At 33.2% G+C, this 20,722-nt stretch overlaps 1 protein-coding gene across 2 annotated transcripts in view; it reads left to right on the plus strand.

The window, feature by feature from the left end:
* Positions 1-20,722, plus strand: part of LOC149420560 (uncharacterized) — a 289,868-nt gene that overhangs the window by 98,807 nt on the left and 170,339 nt on the right. For both annotated transcript variants that reach the window (XM_089636786.1, XM_089636787.1), the window contains exon 2: positions 5,028-6,288. In XM_089636786.1, coding sequence (XP_089492912.1) covers positions 5,244-6,288 — 1,045 coding nt within the window. In that variant the 5' untranslated portion in view covers positions 5,028-5,243. The remainder of the gene's footprint in view (positions 1-5,027; positions 6,289-20,722) is intronic.

Here is a 20,722-nt window from a genome sequence, read left to right on the forward strand (position 1 = left end):
CTCATTAAAGACATCAAAGTTCCCAATAATGCCACCTTAGTTTCATTTGATGTTGTTAGTTTGTTCTCAAACATACCAACAAACGAATTAAAAATAATTATTAATAATTACATGGAAAAAATAAACATTAATTTAATAAAACGTAACGAAATAACAAGATTACTAAATACATGCATAGAACAAAATTTCTTTAGATTTAATAATAACTATTACATCCAATCTAATGGGTTAGCTATGGGGAGCCCGATTTCACCGGTCTTAGCTGAATTCTTCATGGATTATATCGAAGAATCCATCGAAAAACTAAAATCGTTTAATAAAGTCGCCTTCTACCGTAGATATGTAGATGACATTCTGATTATCTGGACAGGAACAAACAGACAATTAGATATTTTTCTAAAAGAAATCAATAAAATTAACAAATCAATCCAGTTCACAATGGAAATGGGGGGTAATAAGATTAACTTTCTCGACATAGGTATCGAAATCATTAACAATAAATTAGAATTTTCAATTTATAGAAAACCTACATATATTGATAATATAATACACAATACATCTAGACACCACATTTCACATAAATTATCAGTATTTTATTCACTCATTCACAGACTTTTACACGTGCCTTTGAATTATATAAATTATAATAATGAATTAAATATTATTAAAACTATCGCCAATAACAACGGATACAAAAGCGAAACTATTGATAGGCTAATAGAGAAAAAGGATAAAAAACTTACATTAACAATCATTTCACAAGGCCTTGAAAATAAAAATGAAAAAGATAGTAATAAACAATGGGTTAAAATCCCTTATATTGGTGAAATATCAACAAAAATATCTAGATTAACCAATAATGATAAATGCAAAACAGCTTTTTATAATGTAAACTCTCTAGGTAGAATTTTAATTAACAACAAAGATAAGAGAGATAAACTCGAGAACTCGGGCGTTTACCAAGTGAACTGCGCTAACTGCCCAGCATATTACGTTGGTCAAACAGGGAGATCTTTCAAAACCCGTATTAAAGAGCATTTTACAAATTGGGTAAATAATAAAGGCGAATTGTCAAATGTAGCATCACATTTATTAGAAAACAAACACTCGTTTGATAAAGACAGAGATGTTAAAGTCCTCCATACTTGCAATAAAGGCCACAAACTTGATAGACTAGAATCTTTAGAAATTACTCGCTTAATTAATAAAATAGACCCTAACTTTGTAATGAATAAACAATTAGAATCATTTGCCAAGTCTCCGCTCTTGTATCCATTGTAATTTTCATAATAATTTCGACATTAAAATAAGTAGTTAGGTTAGACCATCCCTATTTCAATGTAAACATGTACCCCTTCAATAAGTAACTTTGTAATTAATAAGCTATTAGTATCAGTTGCTAAGTCCCTACTTTCTTAATTCTTATAATAATTTCTCAAATGTAAACATGTATCTTTTCAAAAAGCAAATATAATCCCATCATAAATAATGATTTGACAATAAAATTAGGTCATTAATAATGCATATTACCTGTGAGGTTTTTTCCCTAATAAATATTGAAATAAGCTACAAATCCAAGGTAATTAGCTTACTGGAATTACCAAATATTTAGAAATTCAACAATCTTAAACGACTTAGTAACAAATAAAATTGATTAAAACCCTATAAACTACCCCTCTCCCCCCTCCCCCATATGTTGTGTATATAAACCGTAGACTAAGAATTTTGTGTACCAGTCTGAAGATGGCTTTGACGAGCTGAAACCGGTTACGGTCAAAATAAAATTAAGTGGAATAAAGTTTTTTATTTGTTTTATTATAATATATTATAATGGAATTCCACCACGAATTATCGGTCTCAAAAATAGAAATATTAAAAACTCAAACAATTTACATATCACAAAAACTAATAATAAAAACCATATTAAAAAAACCCTATTCATATTCGTCCGAACTTTTATTCAAACAATTTAAGGTCAGAAAATTAAGTGCATTATTCTTCTACCATGCAACATTACAAATTTATAAAAACTATATTCAAAATAAAATTGCACCCTTTAAAAATAACAGAAATCTTAGACAAACGTCAATACTTCCTACTCCTAAATGTAAAAAAACAATAGGACAGTTCAACCATGAATATCTCGGAGTTAAATTTTTTAACTCATTACCAGAAAAAATTAGAAACATGAATGCAAAAATAAACGAATTCAAAAGCCACCTTAAAAAGTATTCCGAACAGTTGAACTGAATCGTACCAAATATAAACAAATATAACAACACCCCCATACACACAAGCCCTGCTTATTTATGGGGGTACATCGAATACTTATATTATGTAATTAATAACCTACTATATTGTGTAATTATATTATGTAATTGTTATATTATGTAATTCGTGTATCTTTTTTTTACTAATAAAAAAACAACAACAAAAAAAAAACTCTTTTATAGTCCTTTCTACTCGCTCTCCCGTGCCATCAGTTGCACAGTCGTTTCAGTTCATAATATCATAGGCAGATGTATCTAATTTTTCTCTACTCTTTAGTCTGGCCGCATACATACGTGTTTCGTATTCGATTTCCGAATTCGTTTTCCGTATTCGGACATCCGAATGCACGGAATCAGTAGAAAATACATTAACTGCCGCACACGTTCGTTTTAGTTCCGAACGGAACAAATTCCTTACGCACGTTCCGAATGCGAGCCGGCGCGTTCGGAGAAACCGAATGGAAAAAAACCTAATGACGTCATGTGGAACGCAGCTATTGCATACAGTTTGTTTGTGCCGACGCAAACGTACGGAAATTTCCGTTCGTAATTCAGTGTTGCCAACGGATCTTGACCTAATATCGCCGTTTCTCATACATAAGGTAGCGTAAAGTAGCCGAATTTGCTGTCAGGTGGGACATTGTTTTTACGTGAAAATAAAAATTTCGTGGGGGGGGGGGGGTGGCTAGAGAATTTCAAAAAAATATAAAATTTAATAAATTTCATTGGGGGGGGGGGGGGGTGGGGCTAGAGAATTTCGGGACATGTTTAAAATTGATGTTTTTGAAGTAGCTTAATTGGCGACCAGTCGCCTTTTAAGCTACTTCACTTAGATTCTCATTCTGAGTAGCCTAAATGGCGATATATCGCCCTTGTTGGCAACACTGGTACTGCCGTTTATACATTCCGAATGAAAAAAAAAACGAACGTTTGCGCTAGTCTCACGGAATTCCGAATACGGAAAACGAATTCGGAAATCGAATACGGAAAACGTATGTATGCGGCCAGCCTTACCAACGTTCTGAAAATATGTTAAATGTGAAACTTCTATGAATGTATACGTATTTCAATTAAATATCAAAAAATAATAAAAGATTTGTTTGAAGTATTCAACGAAATACGATATTACAGTTACTTTATCATTGGCCCCTTTCCGGTACCAGTGGTAGTGGTCAGTGGGCAGTGGAGATATGATTTATGCTGTGGGCATTCGAACAATAAGCTTTTATGGTGCGGTGACCGATAGCTTTCAGGCAAACACTCGTTCCGGAGCTTTGTCTCCAAATGGGGCCCGGGAAGTTGCCGGGAAGTTGCCGGGTTCGGCCGGGGTAGGAATTACTCTGACGTCACAAGATACACACATTCAATTGCTTTGTGCTATTATTAGATGAATTAACATCGACACAATTCAAGTAGAAAATTATTGTACAAACATGAGTTTTATCCTTACATTTGTGGCAACCTCATAGTGGAACCTAAAGTAATACCAGTAATAAATCAGTTTAAACTCTGACATTTTACTCTGACGTCACAAGATACAAATATACAATAATTGCTTTGTGCTATTATTAGATGAATTAACACAGACACAATTCAAGAAGAAAATTATTGTATAAACATGAGTTTTTTCCTTACGTTTGTGACAACCTCGTAGTGGTAAAAGAATATCGGTCATAGATAGTATATATCATCTATAATGGAGAGGACGGACTGCCAAACTTCTTGCCTCATTCACATTCATGCATCGTCTCATACATACTCTTCTATTATTCTGACTCTTGACATAGCCCGACTCGAGTATCTGATTCATTTGATCGTGCCATGTCTTCCTCGGGCGTCCCCGACTTCTGATACCATTCGCATTTGCATCATATATCCTCCTTACACTCCTTTCTTGGCTCATTTTCTCTACACGCCCAAACCATCTAAGTGTCCCTTTCTTAATCTTACGCGGATCTCCACATTTCTCACACGATCATACATGGTTTTACCACTTTTCATTTCTACAGCATTCAGTCTACTTTCATCCTTTCACTGCCAGTTCCATGCCTCACTTCCATACATTAGGGTAGGTACCAGCACTACATTGTGGACTGCTTACTTCGCTTCTTCACACAATTTTTTGTTAGCGCCAACTGCGCGAACTATATATATCAGTACATTAGTGAATAGTACATATCAATATCAGTATATCAGTATATATCAGTAGCAATATGCGTTTGTGTAAAGGAATATCGATGATAGATCAGTTTAAACCTCTTCCTTATTTTTCATAAATCACACATAAAGAAAGATTTCACAACTGGTTTTTCAACGGAAAGTATTAGTTTTTTTTAATGTAGCTATGTTTATGAAGACATTCCGCGTGCGAATCTTGCTCTTTCTCATATGTAGGTATATATGCAACGGATAGCGGTTACAATTTTCAATTCGATTCAATCATTTTATTGATTTTAAAAACATTACAAAAACACAATTTCATTTCGTTTCGAAGATAACTGAGGAATATAAATAAAGCAGCATCATAGCTTGTTGTTTAAACTCTATTTCATCGATATTGAATTTATAAATATCCGAAGTGATTCTATTTAACAATAAGATTGCAACTCGTAACCGACCGTGAGATATAAAAGTCTATGCCGTTGATGATGGAGATAATCATTGGGAACATAGAATGGTCCATTATGTTCTCTCAATGGTAGAACCGTGTAATTCATAGCCAAATTCTAATATTGTTTACTTTCTCTTTTGTTTCAGATACGTGCCAGTAATAGTGTGGAGAACGCGTGGTTTAGCCAATAAAAGTTTTCAGTGAATAATTAAATAAATATTGTGATAATCATTTTTTTATGTAATCTGGATTGTATACATTTCGAAGCTAAACGAAGATGGATTTTCAATCAGAACGAACGACGCGTCAAAAGAGAAATAAATTCAGATAAATATTGAAATGATTGTTTAAATGTCAGCGTAATGAGTAAATCAAAGAGCAGAGTCATGGGCCGGTCAAGTGTATATTTGCTCTCCTGCGTGGCAATACTCTCCGTAGTGGATCCCGCCAGCGGGGGGTCACGATTCAATGACTCTTCAGAAATCGCCCCGCAATCCCCTTTAAATAACACCCGCCAGTGGTCTCCCTCTTTAGTTTCCGCCGCTAATCCGATCGAGGAGGGTATCCTCAAATCTGAGAGGAACCGGGAGACCTCCGTGTCTGACCTCAGCCAACTCGCCAAACAAAACGCGCAAAACGCCCCAATCATCCCAAACGATGGAGTGATTTTTGAACTTACAGATGAGTCTTACGAAAGTCCAGACAATGACGAATCTCCTCCCTTTGAAGAAGACATAGTTGGCGTGGAAACAAATAGTAGAGACGTCATTGCGAGTGACAATTCAGACACCCTACCTTTTCAAGAACCATCTGATACATTTTTTCAAAGTAAAGGAGCCAAAGAATACACAAACACCGACATAGAAAAACAGATCAATGCCACATCTACACTTGGAAACAGTCCAGTGGAAGAAGGAATATTAGACGCAGAGAGAGACAGAGATGAAACCCTCTCTGATATATTCCAGTCCAGCGGTTCGAATGACCAAAAGAAAGATTACGGAGCTGAATACAAAACAGATTTAACTGACAGAGAGACTCAAGGTGCAGACGAACCAAAATTTGAGTTTTTGATCGGTCTGCCTTTAGAGAACTTCACTGGAAAATCAATAAACAAAGATGGTTCACTTGACACTCAAACGAGGAAGCCATTTATCCCGCCAAAGTCTGCGTGGCCAGTTCCCAGGACCCAGTCGTTGTCCACTGATCCTAGACTGAATCAGACTGGTTTAGCAGGAGCGGATAAAGGAGAGCAGGCTGGAGAGGTATTGGAGGATTATGTGGAGCTAGTGGAAATAGGGAAGAATGGGAACGTTGCAATAGACCTACTTGGAAACAGGAATGGATCAGCTGGTGGTGTTCACAACAGGACGGGGTTCTTTTTGGAAAATGATGCCCCTGAATCAAGTTAGTAACATATTATTTAATATAATAACATTTTAGGGTATTTGAATATCATACTAATATTACGTTCATAATTTCTGACTGCTCGGAGCAAGTAGAACTGAACTCGGGGTGAGAGGATGAAATAAAGGCTGAATTTTATGTGGCTATCATACATGGGTCTCAACTGCTTGGTGCCAGTACGACTACGGCAGCGCCGTTCGTGTTTATGTTGAAAGGCAGAGCAAGTGAAAAGGAAATACCTGGCTCGTTAAGTCTGGTAATTATTGAAATTACAGTATTTTTATTTTTTATAAAATATTATTCATTATTGGGTCCCGCTTAACTGCCAAAGCGGGTTTATTTAACAATTTTATCAATAAAGCAAATTTGTATCATATATTTTTCTCTAATGTATTCTAAACGGTTATCACTTTGTGGTGGCATTATTTATCTATTAAAAAAGACAAGTAACTTAGTTTGCATCGCTTTATTTTTTATATTCACGATTTACATATTTTGCGAACATAATTCACTTCACCAGGAGTAAATATACACTAAAGCTAAACATACCGAACACATTTGGAGATTTGTGATAGAGGAAGGGAAGGGAAGGGATTTGTGAAAGATAGGTAAGATTGTGGATTTATTGGAATTAGGAAGTAAAATGTCATTTAAAAAAAAAATACTGAAATAGTTGATAAATAGTGGACGTACAAGATAAGTGAATGTTTGTTGCTGGTATTTATTTTGTAATTTTTGGAATGGTCATGCAATCATTCTGACTAAATCTTGTGTTAGGTGTAAGATCTACTTTTTCTACATAATAATATATGGAATCAAGCAGTAGGTTTTGGCACATAATTAAGCATAATTAACAACTGATGTAATACTTCTCTTCTTTGTTCGTAAAAGCTTTTGTTTACTAACACCCTTAGTCATCGAATAGATTGTTTGAATATAACTTATATTTGTCTTGCACAAACTTCCCCAAGAAGTTATACCATACTGGTTAGTAGGTTACACTAGTAACAAATAAATTATATTGGGCTTGTAGGTTTGAAGTATTTAATTTTGTTAATTCGTTCGTTGCCCGGCTAGTAGAAATTTGGAGATATTTCTTTTATGAATATCTCATTTCATGTACGTATCTGCAGTTATCCTCAAATATACATGCGTTTTTACCAGTTGATGAGTTAAATAATTAAAATAAAAAAAATGCAAGTGGACTTCGAACAAGCGATACGTTTTTAGCTCTGAAACAGAGGTCTTCATTCAATTAAGCTTCTTTACTGTAATGAAGATGTTAAAAAAAACTGATTTATTAATTTGCTAAATTAAAAGCCACAAAACATTCAATCATACAAATGGAAATGAGATCCATGAAATATCAATATTTTAGATAATTTATCAAACGTACAAATAAATCAGTTTTCATTTTACGGGAGACGCAAGCCTAAGTCCTTTATTGAATTAATCAATAATAAAGTTATTAGTATATTTGTTGAAGAGCTTCTGAAAAGGACTGTATTCGAATAAATTTATACAATACAATTTTGTAGGTACGTTTTGTGACTTGTTAAGTAATGATTTGCATAACATGTATTAGAACAAAATACTCTATGAGCTTAGTTATCAGCCTGTTTTTGCCGTGAGAATTAACAGGAAGAAATATCGCATTCCGCATAGAAATCAATTAAATAACTAGCTACTTATCAAATGCCGTTTTCTTGCTAGGATTAGGCAGAGACGATAATATGCCGCAAAATTCTTTCTTAGCATACATTCTTCATTGCTTCTGTCACATTAATAGTCGCATTTTCGTCATTGCATCTCCTGGGGCATCTATTACAAATAAGGATTTTTGATGCAATAAGCGTTTTTTGTAAAAAAACTTCATTTGTGACGCAATAAGCGTTTTCTTATAAAAAAACTTCATTTGTGACGCAATAAGCGTTTTCTTATAAAAAAACTTAATTTGTGACGCAATAAGCGTTTTCTTATAAAAAACTTCATTTGTGACGCAATAAGCGGTTTATTATAAAAAAACCTCATTTGTGAAAAATAAGCAGTTTATTATAAAAAAACTTCATTTGTGACGCAATAAGCGTTTTCTTATAAAAAAAACTAGACAGCTTCTTCAGATGCGTTTAGTAGACATATCCGCTTCATTGATCGAAATACAATAAAACGTCTGCAGACCGAAAACAACCTAAGATACTCATACATCTAGGCATGTTTATATAACCCTGGTAACGTAGAACGTAGAAAGCTGCTTTGGTAGGCATCGGGAAGTATCGCATTAAATGCAAAAGTGGGGTGAAATATAAATATAGGGGTAGCGGCGCCAGGGGGGCGGCTAGCAACCCGCTGCAACTAGAGGCATCCTTCCGGAATATTATTTAAAGGGTGGGAATGGGGCGGAATTTTCACACGACTTAAGTGGTTTTAAAGTCTTCGCGGTGAGGGTATTATTCGATATCTTTCGCGTGCAGCGGGCTACTGTATTTTTCCGTAAATTTTCGAAGGGTGGTGCTGTTGAGACTGTACCTGAAAACGTGACGCCAAGCGGAGATAATTTTATGCAATTTGGGTATTTAAAAAAAATGTTTTTCTTGTAAGAAAGATTTGAAAAGCCTAGTAGATTTTTTCCTAATTTTCTACCATATAAATAATGTAGAAAAGAAGAACTTTTCTGTTTGATTTTGCAATTAGTTTATTTAATGTTTTTTCTGATGATAATAATAATAGAAGAACGTAAAAATAATGTACCTACTCATACGGAAGGGTATTCATGCTGTGAATATCGAAGTTACCTATATTTGATTCTTTGTATTTCTTGGGCGTTCTGTAATTATTTCTAGACATTTGTTTTTGAAGAGTTTTGTTTAAAATTTAACGGGTCTTCACAGATCAGTTGGTACAATATGTACAAAATCTAGTTACAACCTTAGTGCACCAAGGTTTCAAAATAATTTTTTTGAAAAATACGTCTTTTCTTATTTGTTGAAAGCTAAGGATGGGTTGTTTCAGATAATTTGAACATTTACACAAATTTCGAAGTTGATTTTCAAGTTCTGTGAAGGTTCTTTTTAAGTTCTGTTATTATGTCATTTTCACAAAACTGAAATTTGATGAATTGTTCAAATTCTCTGAAACAACCCATCCTAAATTACTTTATAATTTCAAAGCTGTGTAGCCAGAGAACGTAGTGATGTTACGGGCTACAGATAAAAGTATATGTTCAAATTTAATGAAGCTAGAGCTGACCGTTCAAGGGAAATTAGAGAGACAAACATCTCGATTGTGTGGAGAAATTTTGTAAACCATTCTGTTGAATTTTAATTCTGATAATTGGGAGATAAATATAATAATTTAGTAGGCGCATCTACATAAATATATCTCGGCTCACCACTGAATAGAGAGTGCACGCTAGAAATGTCTTCCATGTAGATTTGAATGGTTACCACAATTACCGCTGATTTAGTATCTTTTTATTCTATCCCATTTAGCATAGGCTCTGTCTCTCTTACACTTGCCCGACATCGTATATCGCCTACCCATTTGAATTTCACAATGAAGATGAAACACAGTTTTGTAATGAAAATTTAAGGCAGATCGGATGACTTTCGGATCACGAAATACGCCCATATCGTGTTTCTTGTATTCTTCTTTCATTCTGTGTCATTATTTTAATGTATTTTTCTTATTGGATTTGCATTATTCGAAATCTGTCTTATACAGAGGGACGAATCACATTTCAACAATCAGGAAAATGAATTCTAATCAAAACCTTTTACTGTAGTACCGCCCAGCATAATATTTGTTTTTCCTTTCCTAAACACGTTCATTAAAGAACATAAATGTATATTATTAAAATAAATACCGGTAAGTTCTATTGTGTTCAATTTCCTTTTATGTCCTAAATTCATGTATCTAAATTTCGCTAATAAGCAATTAGTTCATGTTGATTAAGTGTTAACTTCAAGTGACCTACCAGGTAAGTATAGTACTGTATATTATCTCTATATATAGTTAGTAATAACATAGATCATTGTAGAAATGTATTATATATTTGTACAGCGCCTTTGAGGTAATTTTGCACAAAAAACTACGCTATACAAGTCATCTAAATATTGTTATTATTATTATGGCTTCCAGAGAACCCCGCGTTTGTGTTGTATTCATATTTAATGACTTAAAGCGGTTATCTACGTGCGCGAGAGAATGAAGATATTATAGATTGTCGCCGGTGTTATCGAGCGCAGTTACTCGCACCATCGTTAAGTGCGGGTAGTGAGAAATGTTGTACAAGTTGGTTCCAGGAACTCAATAACAAGTAATACTGAAAGTTATTGCATTATTATCCATGATCCCGTAAACTATGTCCCGTACTATATTCCTGGAGGGACGAGTGAACTCTTTCGGAGCACTTCTCCGCCATCCCATGGAAAGCTTATGGCGCAGAATACCCCATCCAAGAATACCATGATTTCTGCCATAGCTGCCAATGGCATCTGAAAAAAAGAGGCTCTCAAAATATCCCCATAAATGATTTTTTCACTAAATTCGGCATTTCTTGTTACTACGCTCATGATTTTTTTAATTTTATTTTTAACTTTAATCAATCTTTTTAAATTTTATTTATTTTTATAAACCTAATAAATAGCTTTACCCCGCCACGCATTGTTATGGCGCAGTCTGTCTGTGTAGATATAGAAACAATAGCGAGAACAAAGTTGTGTCAAAATTTCAAAGCAATCGGTGAAGAGTTTTCGAAGATTTAAGATTTTGAAGAAAACTAATATAATTTAATTTAATTTATATAGATAGATAGAGAGATAGACTAGCTGAAGTCACCGGCGTTGCCCTAGAGTTACAAAGAGTTATTCTAAATCAGATTTAGAGAGTAAATTTCCTCTTATTTTGAAAGTCAAGTGTGAAAAATATTATTAAGAAGTAACGATACTCTGCTTTAATTGATTTGAAAAGGAGAAGTGGTGGTTTTTCAAAATATCATGCAGACTTCCCACTTTTATTTATTGATTCACGCCTTGAAGGCTTTTACACGTATACAATGATATTGGTAGGTTGATCTGGAGTACAATAATAAGCGAATAACATAACACAATAAATTAAGTATGAACGATATAAGCAGGTGCAATCAATGACGAAATTACATCAATGGGTGCAATAAAAGATATAAGAGAGAGTTCTGTCAATAATGAATTGTATATTTTTAAACTCCTATAAATAGGTACTTAGGGTACTACAAAAGTAGTTTCTTTGATGATATTTATAAAAATATTAACAGTTTGTTGTAAAGCAAGTTTGTATTTTGGAAACCTTTATTACGGTAGGTTGTCTGTTTACGAAGGTCCTTTGAAGGTGGCTTTCCAAATATAGATAATGAACTTCCTCTTGGTTTGAAGGTCGAGTGTGCAAAATTTCATCAATTTCGGAATAAAACTGTAGATTTGTATAAAAATCAAATTCACGCCGATACTGTTCTCTGTGTAAGTAGATATGTAGATTATTCATTACACTGCTCGCCCGCATACTTTGTGAAATAAATAATAATAATACTTATTATTATTATAACAACATATTCACATATTCTCACCCTAAACTCGAAGATACTTAAAATGAAAATTACAAAGAAATCTGTTTTAATTTTATTTTTAGGAAGAACTTAGTGAGTAAAACCTCAAATTGTAATATTTAATTATTGAAGACAATATTAGCGATTCCTAAACGAAAACCTGAAACAGAACAATCGGAAAAAGATACGGTCACATCTAGGACTCGAACCCAGGACCCTTGTCTTGCCGGGGCACTTCCTAGATGTGACCGTATCTTTTTCTGATTTTTCGCTTATATTTTCATCAATAATTAAAAATCTAGTTTTGTTGTTATGAAGAGTATTTTTTAGAAATAACCTACGGTTTTTATGTGTTTTGTAATAGATTGTAGAATAGTTTTTGTGAAAAATCACCTCAAGGTCAATATATATGCATTTTTATCACAATGTGTTTGATAATCTTCTTTATTTACATAAATTTAGAGTTATGCTGGAAGCTTAATACTTGCCAGTGTAAAAGCTGGCAAGTATTAAAAAATGTACGAGATTCATTTTTTTGTTTAAAATTAACGGCACACGTAGCATTTACATACCTGATAGTTATCGACAGTCATAAAAAAATTATTAAATAAACAAGAAAACATAATATACATTAAATATGATTTAAGATTTTCACGGCCAAAAGTATTTTTCTCAAATAGTTCTTGGTATCCTGTAATTGACGGCTACACCAGAGCTAAACGAAGAAAACCACTTTAAATAAAAAAATGATACGTTAATGTTAGCTCAGAGGGTTGGAGCTGGCAACACGGTATCACAACCTCATACATAAGCTCACATTTCACCACAACCTCAAATAACACATCTGCCCTGATGATGGACACTGCAATGCTGTCCGAAACGTTGGCTAAAGAAGGAGTTAGCGCAACACGGCATAACACCCCAAAAACAAATAACAAAAAGAATATACACTAGTACAAAGTAGGTGAAAGAAATGAAAAAGAAACAGAAACAACAAAAAAAACTGTTTTGCAGTAACCTCGTTAATATATGCAAAAAAATGTTTCAGTATTATTATTTATTTAAATTGGTAATAATTTTTGTCCTATTGCGACGTGTCTTCCACTTTGAAAAGAGTTACAGACAATTAATTATGAATTCATCCAAAAACAACATAAATTTTTTAAATTTTCTTTTTCCTGCTTAATAATTTTGAATCTGCTAGACCCATCCATTAAACTAAAAATATATTAACCTACTTAGTATTATAACATGCATATGTTAGTTACATGAATACTAATCGTTTGAAGATTACAGCTTTAGATAATATTATAATCCCTTTTCTTCAAACTGTTTACACCGTGAAGATTAAAGTTACTACAATAATATAATCTAAGCGTTACAGCACTAAACTTAAGTTAAATTCGGTTACCAACTTTTATCACGTCTCGTAATTGTAATCTTATTTCATATTCCATCTCCACAATTTAGCATAAAGCCTGTGTTCTGTACCCACGTTCTGTATTTACGTAGATACTTAGTTGTGTGAATAGTTTAACAATGGTAGTGTAACCATTTATTGTTAGGTTTAACTGTTTCTCGATACACTGAATATGTCTACTGATTTTTGCTTAGTTTAATTTCTTAGGTGCTTCAGTAAGGATGGGCCTGATTTTTAAAGCGGTTCGAATATTTCCCATATTCTTTTCTCGGTTTCATTATAATTATTGGCCAGTTGTATTACCAAACTGAAAAAATGACAGAACTTGAATAGAACCTTCACAGAATTTGAAAATCAACTTTGAAATTTGATGAATTGTTCAAATTCTGTGAAACAACCCGTCCTTAAAGTCTGATTTAATCAAAAATAATTACGAAAATTAGTACTTAACTATCGCATAAACGTGAAAAATCACGGGATATCGTAGAATGTGTGAAGATGAAAGTATTTTCCTCAGTATGATTGCCTTTCGAAAACGAATATTTATATTTTTTTGATAACAGATTAGAGAGACATCAGAAATTAACTTTTCGAATGAAAACCGCTAGTAAACTGGGATAAATAAAGATATTTTACAAGGATTTAAACAAAAGAAATACATATTTCAATTATAGAATAATTAATTATTGAATACAATTTAAGCGACTCTCAAACGACAATTTGAAACAGAAAATTCAGAAAAATATTCGTAAATCATTGTAGATTAAAAATAAAGCATTGAAGTAAATAATATATATTTTTAAATAGCTCCTTCAACGTTTCTTTGACTTTCGTATGTTTCTTCAGCACAGTTCTCAAAAAAAAAGTATTATCAGCTATAGTATTATCATTTGTTTCATTAATCCATCGTTGGCTAAGAATAGAATGCTTCTTCGGTAATTAGCTGTAATAATAGATAATTAATGGTATTCACATTAAAAGAAAAGAGAGAAAGAAACTAGTCTTGGTCATATTTTACAAAGTTAACTGAAAATCCATGAAAAAAATGATAAGAAGATATGACAAGCGAAGGAAGACGCCACACATTATGGCTGTGGTCTACAGGCTGATGAATGCTAAGATGATTTCCAACCTCTTATAGGTGAAAGCATCAGAAGAGGGCTAATTTATCAGATCGAGATTCTTCCACATTTTACTAATGCTCCAATTTTCAATCAATGGTAGGCAAAACGGAAGTAAATCAACCGTAGAATGAAGACTGTTAAGGTATAAAATGAATTGGTCCTTTGCACATCTCAATGATAAGTATAGCAGAACTAAATGTCAAAATCAAGTTAGCAGTGTTTGAGTAGTGTATCGTCCCACCCCTACTTACTGACATCAATCCTGGATGATTAATGAGGGTGCTTCAGAGTCCTAGATACCGAAATGAGACACTTTAGAGGGGTGATTAGAGTGACACTGTGAGACCAAGTGAGAATCTCTACCATTCATGAAGTGCAAATCAAATCCTTGCTGCTCTTAATATTATAATAATTTTGAATGAGGTGACTGTTGTTGTGTATGCCGTTCGGTTGGAAGTTTGTACAAACGCCACACCTATCGTATTTTGATAAGTTTGGCACTACTGGTGCATCACTTGACACGAGCCCTTGAACCTGTATAACAAGTAAAAAGATTAAAGAATAAACGTCTCAAAAAAGTAAAAAAGTGTTTTTTTATTAAAAATTTCAAACATATTGGTGATTTAGCCACATCAGAGGGAAGACGTGCACAATCGCTCCATACAAAATTGAATATATAAAACATAAGTAATGGCTGTGTGTGACTGAGTGGTCCTGTAGTTCCTGAAGGCATGTACGTCCGGAAAACCTGAAGGTTTCTATAGCAAAGGGTCAAAATTTACAGTAGGAATTTATGCTTTCACAGCGCCCTTGAGGTGATTTTGCACAAAACGGCGCTATACAAATCATCCAAATATTATTATTACTATCCAAAAAATAAAGCAATACTCAATTATTTTTCTACCTTTTGGAATATATAAAATTTTTATTTATGTACTATTTATTTACTTGTATTGACATTTTTAATTTATGATGTATTCCCCACTGGGATTTCCCATGCTGGGGAATACATTTTTCCTTTGTAAGTTTTTTGTAGGAGAGTGGAAATCTGTTGTAAAGATTTAAACCGTAGTAAATGAAATTTCACTGTCCAAATGTTGTATTCGCTTTTGTTTGTTGGATGTAACTTTGATTGAAGGATCTAGCAATGTTGTTATATATTTTTTAAGTATAATAATTTTTTAAGTAAAATAAATATGGTTTTGGAATGGAGTTATTTAAGCGACATTATTGATAATTTGGTCTAAGCAAGTTATGATAGGTACCTTGAGAAGTATTTTCAAGAAGGCTTTTTGCGTTATGGTTAGGGAATTTTAATTAATGCCAATTATTTCATACTACAATAATGACTGACAGTGTAGATTCTAATAAGTTTTCTTTTGTAAAGAACATTTCTAATTGTTTTAAAAAAATATGTACGTTTTTATTTGTTAGTTGTACAATTTATGTGTTCTATCAATTAAAGATTCTTTTTGGATTTGATGTTATTATTGGTAGATATGCCTAGTTACCTTATTATAAAAAAAGAAAAAATTCAATGTCATTCATTTTGGACATCATGCCTATTTTTTGTACTGAAATAAACAAAACAATGTAGGAGGTTGAAAAAAAGGGTTTCATTTAGTTATGTTTCACAACGAAGTTACTAATTTAAAAAATAATATATTTTTTGTTTATCCAATATTTTAATACGGTATGATTTTTTTTTATTTTCATTCAGTTTTTTTTAACATAGGTCTTACAAAACTAAGTAGTATGCAGTTAGCTTGTAAAAAATCTCCTATTTTTACATAAATTTTACGTGATGCGTATTGTTATATATTAAATTAATAAACACATAATACACCTACGCCCCACGCTTTATATTCTTTGCTCTAATTGTGAACTACCCTTGAGTAACGGAACTCGGCGCGATAAATAATTAGTTTAAATTGGTATCGCGTTAAAATCCAAATTCAAAATTGACTGCGATAGCTCTTCCGCGACGCAGCTCAGCCTGTCTGTAGAGGTGTTATTCAATTACCCGGCGTTGCCAGGGCTCGAAAATTCTACCCCCATTTAATTTTCAATTAGTATTGCGTTTATGCGCGGCCCTTCTCGGGGAAACACTACGAGGGTGGACCTCTTAATAAATTAGTACGTTTTCAATTAGTGGCACTCCACGTGAGTTCTTATTCGACGAATGTTTGTTTAGGGTAGACGATAATAAATCAAATATAATATAATATATACAGTGATTTCTCTTAATTAGCGATTTTTTCTACACGGGTTAGTTTATTGCTTTTATCTGAGACGAAAACAAATTACAGATCGACAAATTTATCTATGCAATCGGTAAAACAGACTAATTTTGACAGCAATGCCAACATTGACCACACAAAAGTATTTTGTCTTCTGAAATCAACACTTGGATGTTTATTTATCTTTATGTTGTATAATCATCTGTTTTTATAAACTCCCATTTGTTGAATTTGTTTATAAGTGTGTCTATTTCATAGTTCTGTTTTTCTTTTAAATTCTACTAATTTTGGAAAGGTCCGTTCTTGTGAAATAAATACGCAAGTTTCTCTTTTTACAATTTCGTAATTACCTATTGTTACCAGCTCTGTACTGTTTATGTTATATTATGTTAGGTTTAGTTAGGTTAAGTTATGTTATTTGTAAATTTATATATTTATTACAAAATAATACAAGATTTCAAATTATAACAGTTTGCAAAATAAATATGTATTTTTTCCTAATTATTCTGCAACTCCATAAGTGACCTACAGTAACTCGTGTTTATGGGAGAAGTAATTATATACAAAAAGAAAATAATGTTTAAAAGGTGATGTGTAACATCTATGATGATAACTACAAACGTAATTCAACATACAAGTTAAAACATAACAAATAAAATAAGAGTAAAGAAAGAAGCAATGACAATAGCCTGTTATGTAGTGACCTCATTAAAATAAGTGGCGTTAAAATGTGTTATTAGTGCAAGGGGAATATTAAAATATCTGCGATTTTAGCATAGAAGTTCCCAAGGGTGTGCACTCTATTTATAACTGAGTTATATCCTGAGACTGTGGTATAATTGTCACAATAATACATACTAGAGGACAATGATCTAATGGTAGGTAGATGAAATTGAATCAACATTAATATGTCAGGGCTATCCAACTGATAATTTATAATTTTGTATAAAAATATAAGATCAAAAATTTTTCTTCTATCACTTAACTTAAGCAATTTCAATGAATGTAATAAGAAATCATAATATATGGAATTTTAAGCCTAAAATTAATATACCTAAAAAATTTGCGATGGACTCTTTCAGTGGTATTAATGTGATTATTAAAGACAGGTGACCAAATTGTAGAGTTGTATTCTAGAATACTTCTAACGAGAGATGTGAACAGAATTTTTAATGTGTTGATATTTTTTGAATCCTTGGAAATTCTTACTATAAAACCTAACATTTTTGTAGCCCTGTTAGCAATGGAAGTTATGTGAGATACAAAGCAGAGTTTTTGATCAAACATTATGCCTAGTTCAAATATTTCGATTACAGAGATTAAGTCAACATTTTAACAAGAGTCAAAGTTTTTTTTTTAAATTCTGGATAGTATAGATTGTATTAAGGATACAATATATCACTATCCAATTTCAGGGAGTTCATTTGTTTTTTTTGAATTGTTCATATTTCAAAGTTACCTTTTGTTTTTGGACAGTAATATATTGTACCATTTAACAGCAAGTACAAGTAGTGGTGCTGAGCCGTGGTCATTCTTAGCATTGGGATGTCTATTAGATCCTTTGTTTTGAACTTATGTTTATGTTTTATAATCATGTGTATATTTATATAATATCATATGCTGAATATGTGTAAAAGAAAAACATGTAAATTGTGTATGGCCAAGTTCACCCGTAATGGGTGAAATCCATAAAAAACTGTATTTAAGACAATATTAGCGATTCTTAGGAAAAAAATTTAAACAGAAAAAAACACTGTCTACATTGCATTTAGTTCGAGTTATATCTTGCGATCATGCATATAGATAGCAGCTAATAAAATATAAAATGTGCGGTGATAAAATGAAGATAATATTGATATTTCTTATTCGAAGTATGATACTATTAAAAAGAGATAGGGTCACATTAGCTCAGTTGGTAGAGCTGTGCCCCGGCAAAGCAAGGGTCCTAGGTTCAAGTCCTAGATGCGACCGTATCTTTTTCTGTTTCAAGTTTTCGTCTATGAATCGCTAATATTGTCTTCGTTAATTAAAAATTACAATTTGAGATTTTACTTACAAAGTTTTTCCAAAAAATAAGGCTTATTTATAAATTATTTTTTCTTCATTTTAAAACCCGCTAAACTGTCAGAGCAATTTGTTAGCAGGTTAGTTTGACTGAGCATAAATATACCGAAAAATACAATGCTCTCACAGTCAAATGTAAAATTAAGTGTATGAAATCAATTGTGACTGTAATAGTGTAGGTATTCAGGCCTCCCATTAAGTATTTATTTATGTATTTACCAACTTGCTAGTTTGGAAGGTGTTCAGTGCACTGTGCAGCGTCATGTGCATGGAACCAATGACGACCAATAAACAATTAAAACCTGCCAAGATTATTTTACCAGTAGCAGTGAAAAAGTGACACGTTTTGATACACATGATATACAATTACTTATTTCTATTCGTTTCATTTTCGAGTCTCATTATCCACGGCTTCACTATCCGCGCTGAATTGCAGCAAACTTGCACGGAACTGCCATTTCTAGGGACTTGCAGTGATGTAACAGTAATATTTATTAAAGTTGGGTCCTGGATAGGCATTTTTTGATTTTACCGAGCCAAACTCCCGTATGAGCACAATGTATAAAATAAGGAGATTTATATATTTATATGTTAACACTATCCGTAACAAGAAGTTTGACAATAGTCAAACTTCTTGTTATCAATACCATTGAATTAACGATATTAATTTTATAAGATTGAAGGCTAAAGGTAGTGGAGATAAAGAAAAGAGGGTTGAGGAGATATGTAATACTGAAAGCTGAAGGTAGTGGAGATGAAGAAAAGAGGGTTGAGGAAATATGTAATACTGAAAGCTGAAGATAGTGGAGATGAAGACAAGAGGGTTGAGGAGATATGTAATACTGAAAGCTAAAGGTAGTGGAGATGAAGACAAGAGGGTTGAGGAGATATGTAATACTGAAAGCTGAAGGCAGTGGAGATGAAGACAAGAGGGTTGAGGAGATATGTGAAACTGAAGGCTGAATGTAGTGGAGATTAAGGCGAGAGGGTTGAGGAGATATGTAAAACTGAAGGCTGAATGTAGTGGAGATTAAGGCGAGAGGGTTGAGGAGATATGTAATACTGAAAGCTAAAGGTAGTGGAGATGAAGACAAGAGGGTTGAGGAGATATGTAATACTGAAAGCTGAAGGTAGTGGAGATGAAGACAAGAGGGTTGAGGAGATATGTATTACTGAAAGCTGAAGGTAGTGGAAATGAAGAGAAGAGGGTTGAGGAGATATGTAAAACTGAAGGCTGAAGGTAGTGGAGATGAAGGCGAGAGGGTTGAGGAGATATGTAATACTGAAAGCTGAAGGTAGTGGAGATGAAAACAAGAGGGTTGAGGAGATATGTATTACTGAAAGCTGAAGGTAGTGGAAATGAAGAGAAGAGGGTTGAGGAGATATGTAAAACTGAAGGCTGAAGGTAGTGGAGATGAAGGCGAGAGGGTTGAGGAGATATGTAATACTGAAAGCTGAAGGTAGTGGAGATGAAAACAAGAGGGTTGAGGAGATATGTATTACTGAAAGCTGAAGGTAGTGGAAATGAAGAGAAGAGGGTTGAGGAGATATGTAAAACTGAAGGCTGAAGGTAGTGGAGATGAAGGCGAGAGGGTTGAGGAGATGTGTAAGGCTGAAGGGAGTGGAGATGAAAGCGAAAAGGTTGAGGAGATATTTGATATGGAAGGTAGTGAAGATGAAAACAAGAGGGTTAAGGAGATATGTAAGACTGAAGGCTGAAGGTAATGGAGATGAAAGCGAGAGGGTTGAGGAGATATGTTATACTGAAGGATAAATATAGTGGAGATGAAGACAACAGGGGTAAGGAGATATGTAAGACTGAAGGCTGAAGGTAGTGGAAGACAAGAGAGTTGGTTCTAATGATGTCTGGTTCTATACAATAAACATCGCTCTAGAAAAAAGAAGAAGATTGTATTGGTCTATTCATCTCCTTTTTTTAAAGTTTCTGCGCAGTTTTTTTTTTTTATTTTACTCACTAAAACTAATTTGCCCTCGTGATTTTTTCCTC

Source organism: Hesperophylax consimilis, chromosome 10 (assembly GCF_061612785.1).
Source record: "Hesperophylax consimilis isolate HC1 chromosome 10, BYU_Hcon_1.0, whole genome shotgun sequence".
NCBI classification, from domain to species: domain Eukaryota; kingdom Metazoa; phylum Arthropoda; class Insecta; order Trichoptera; family Limnephilidae; genus Hesperophylax; species Hesperophylax consimilis.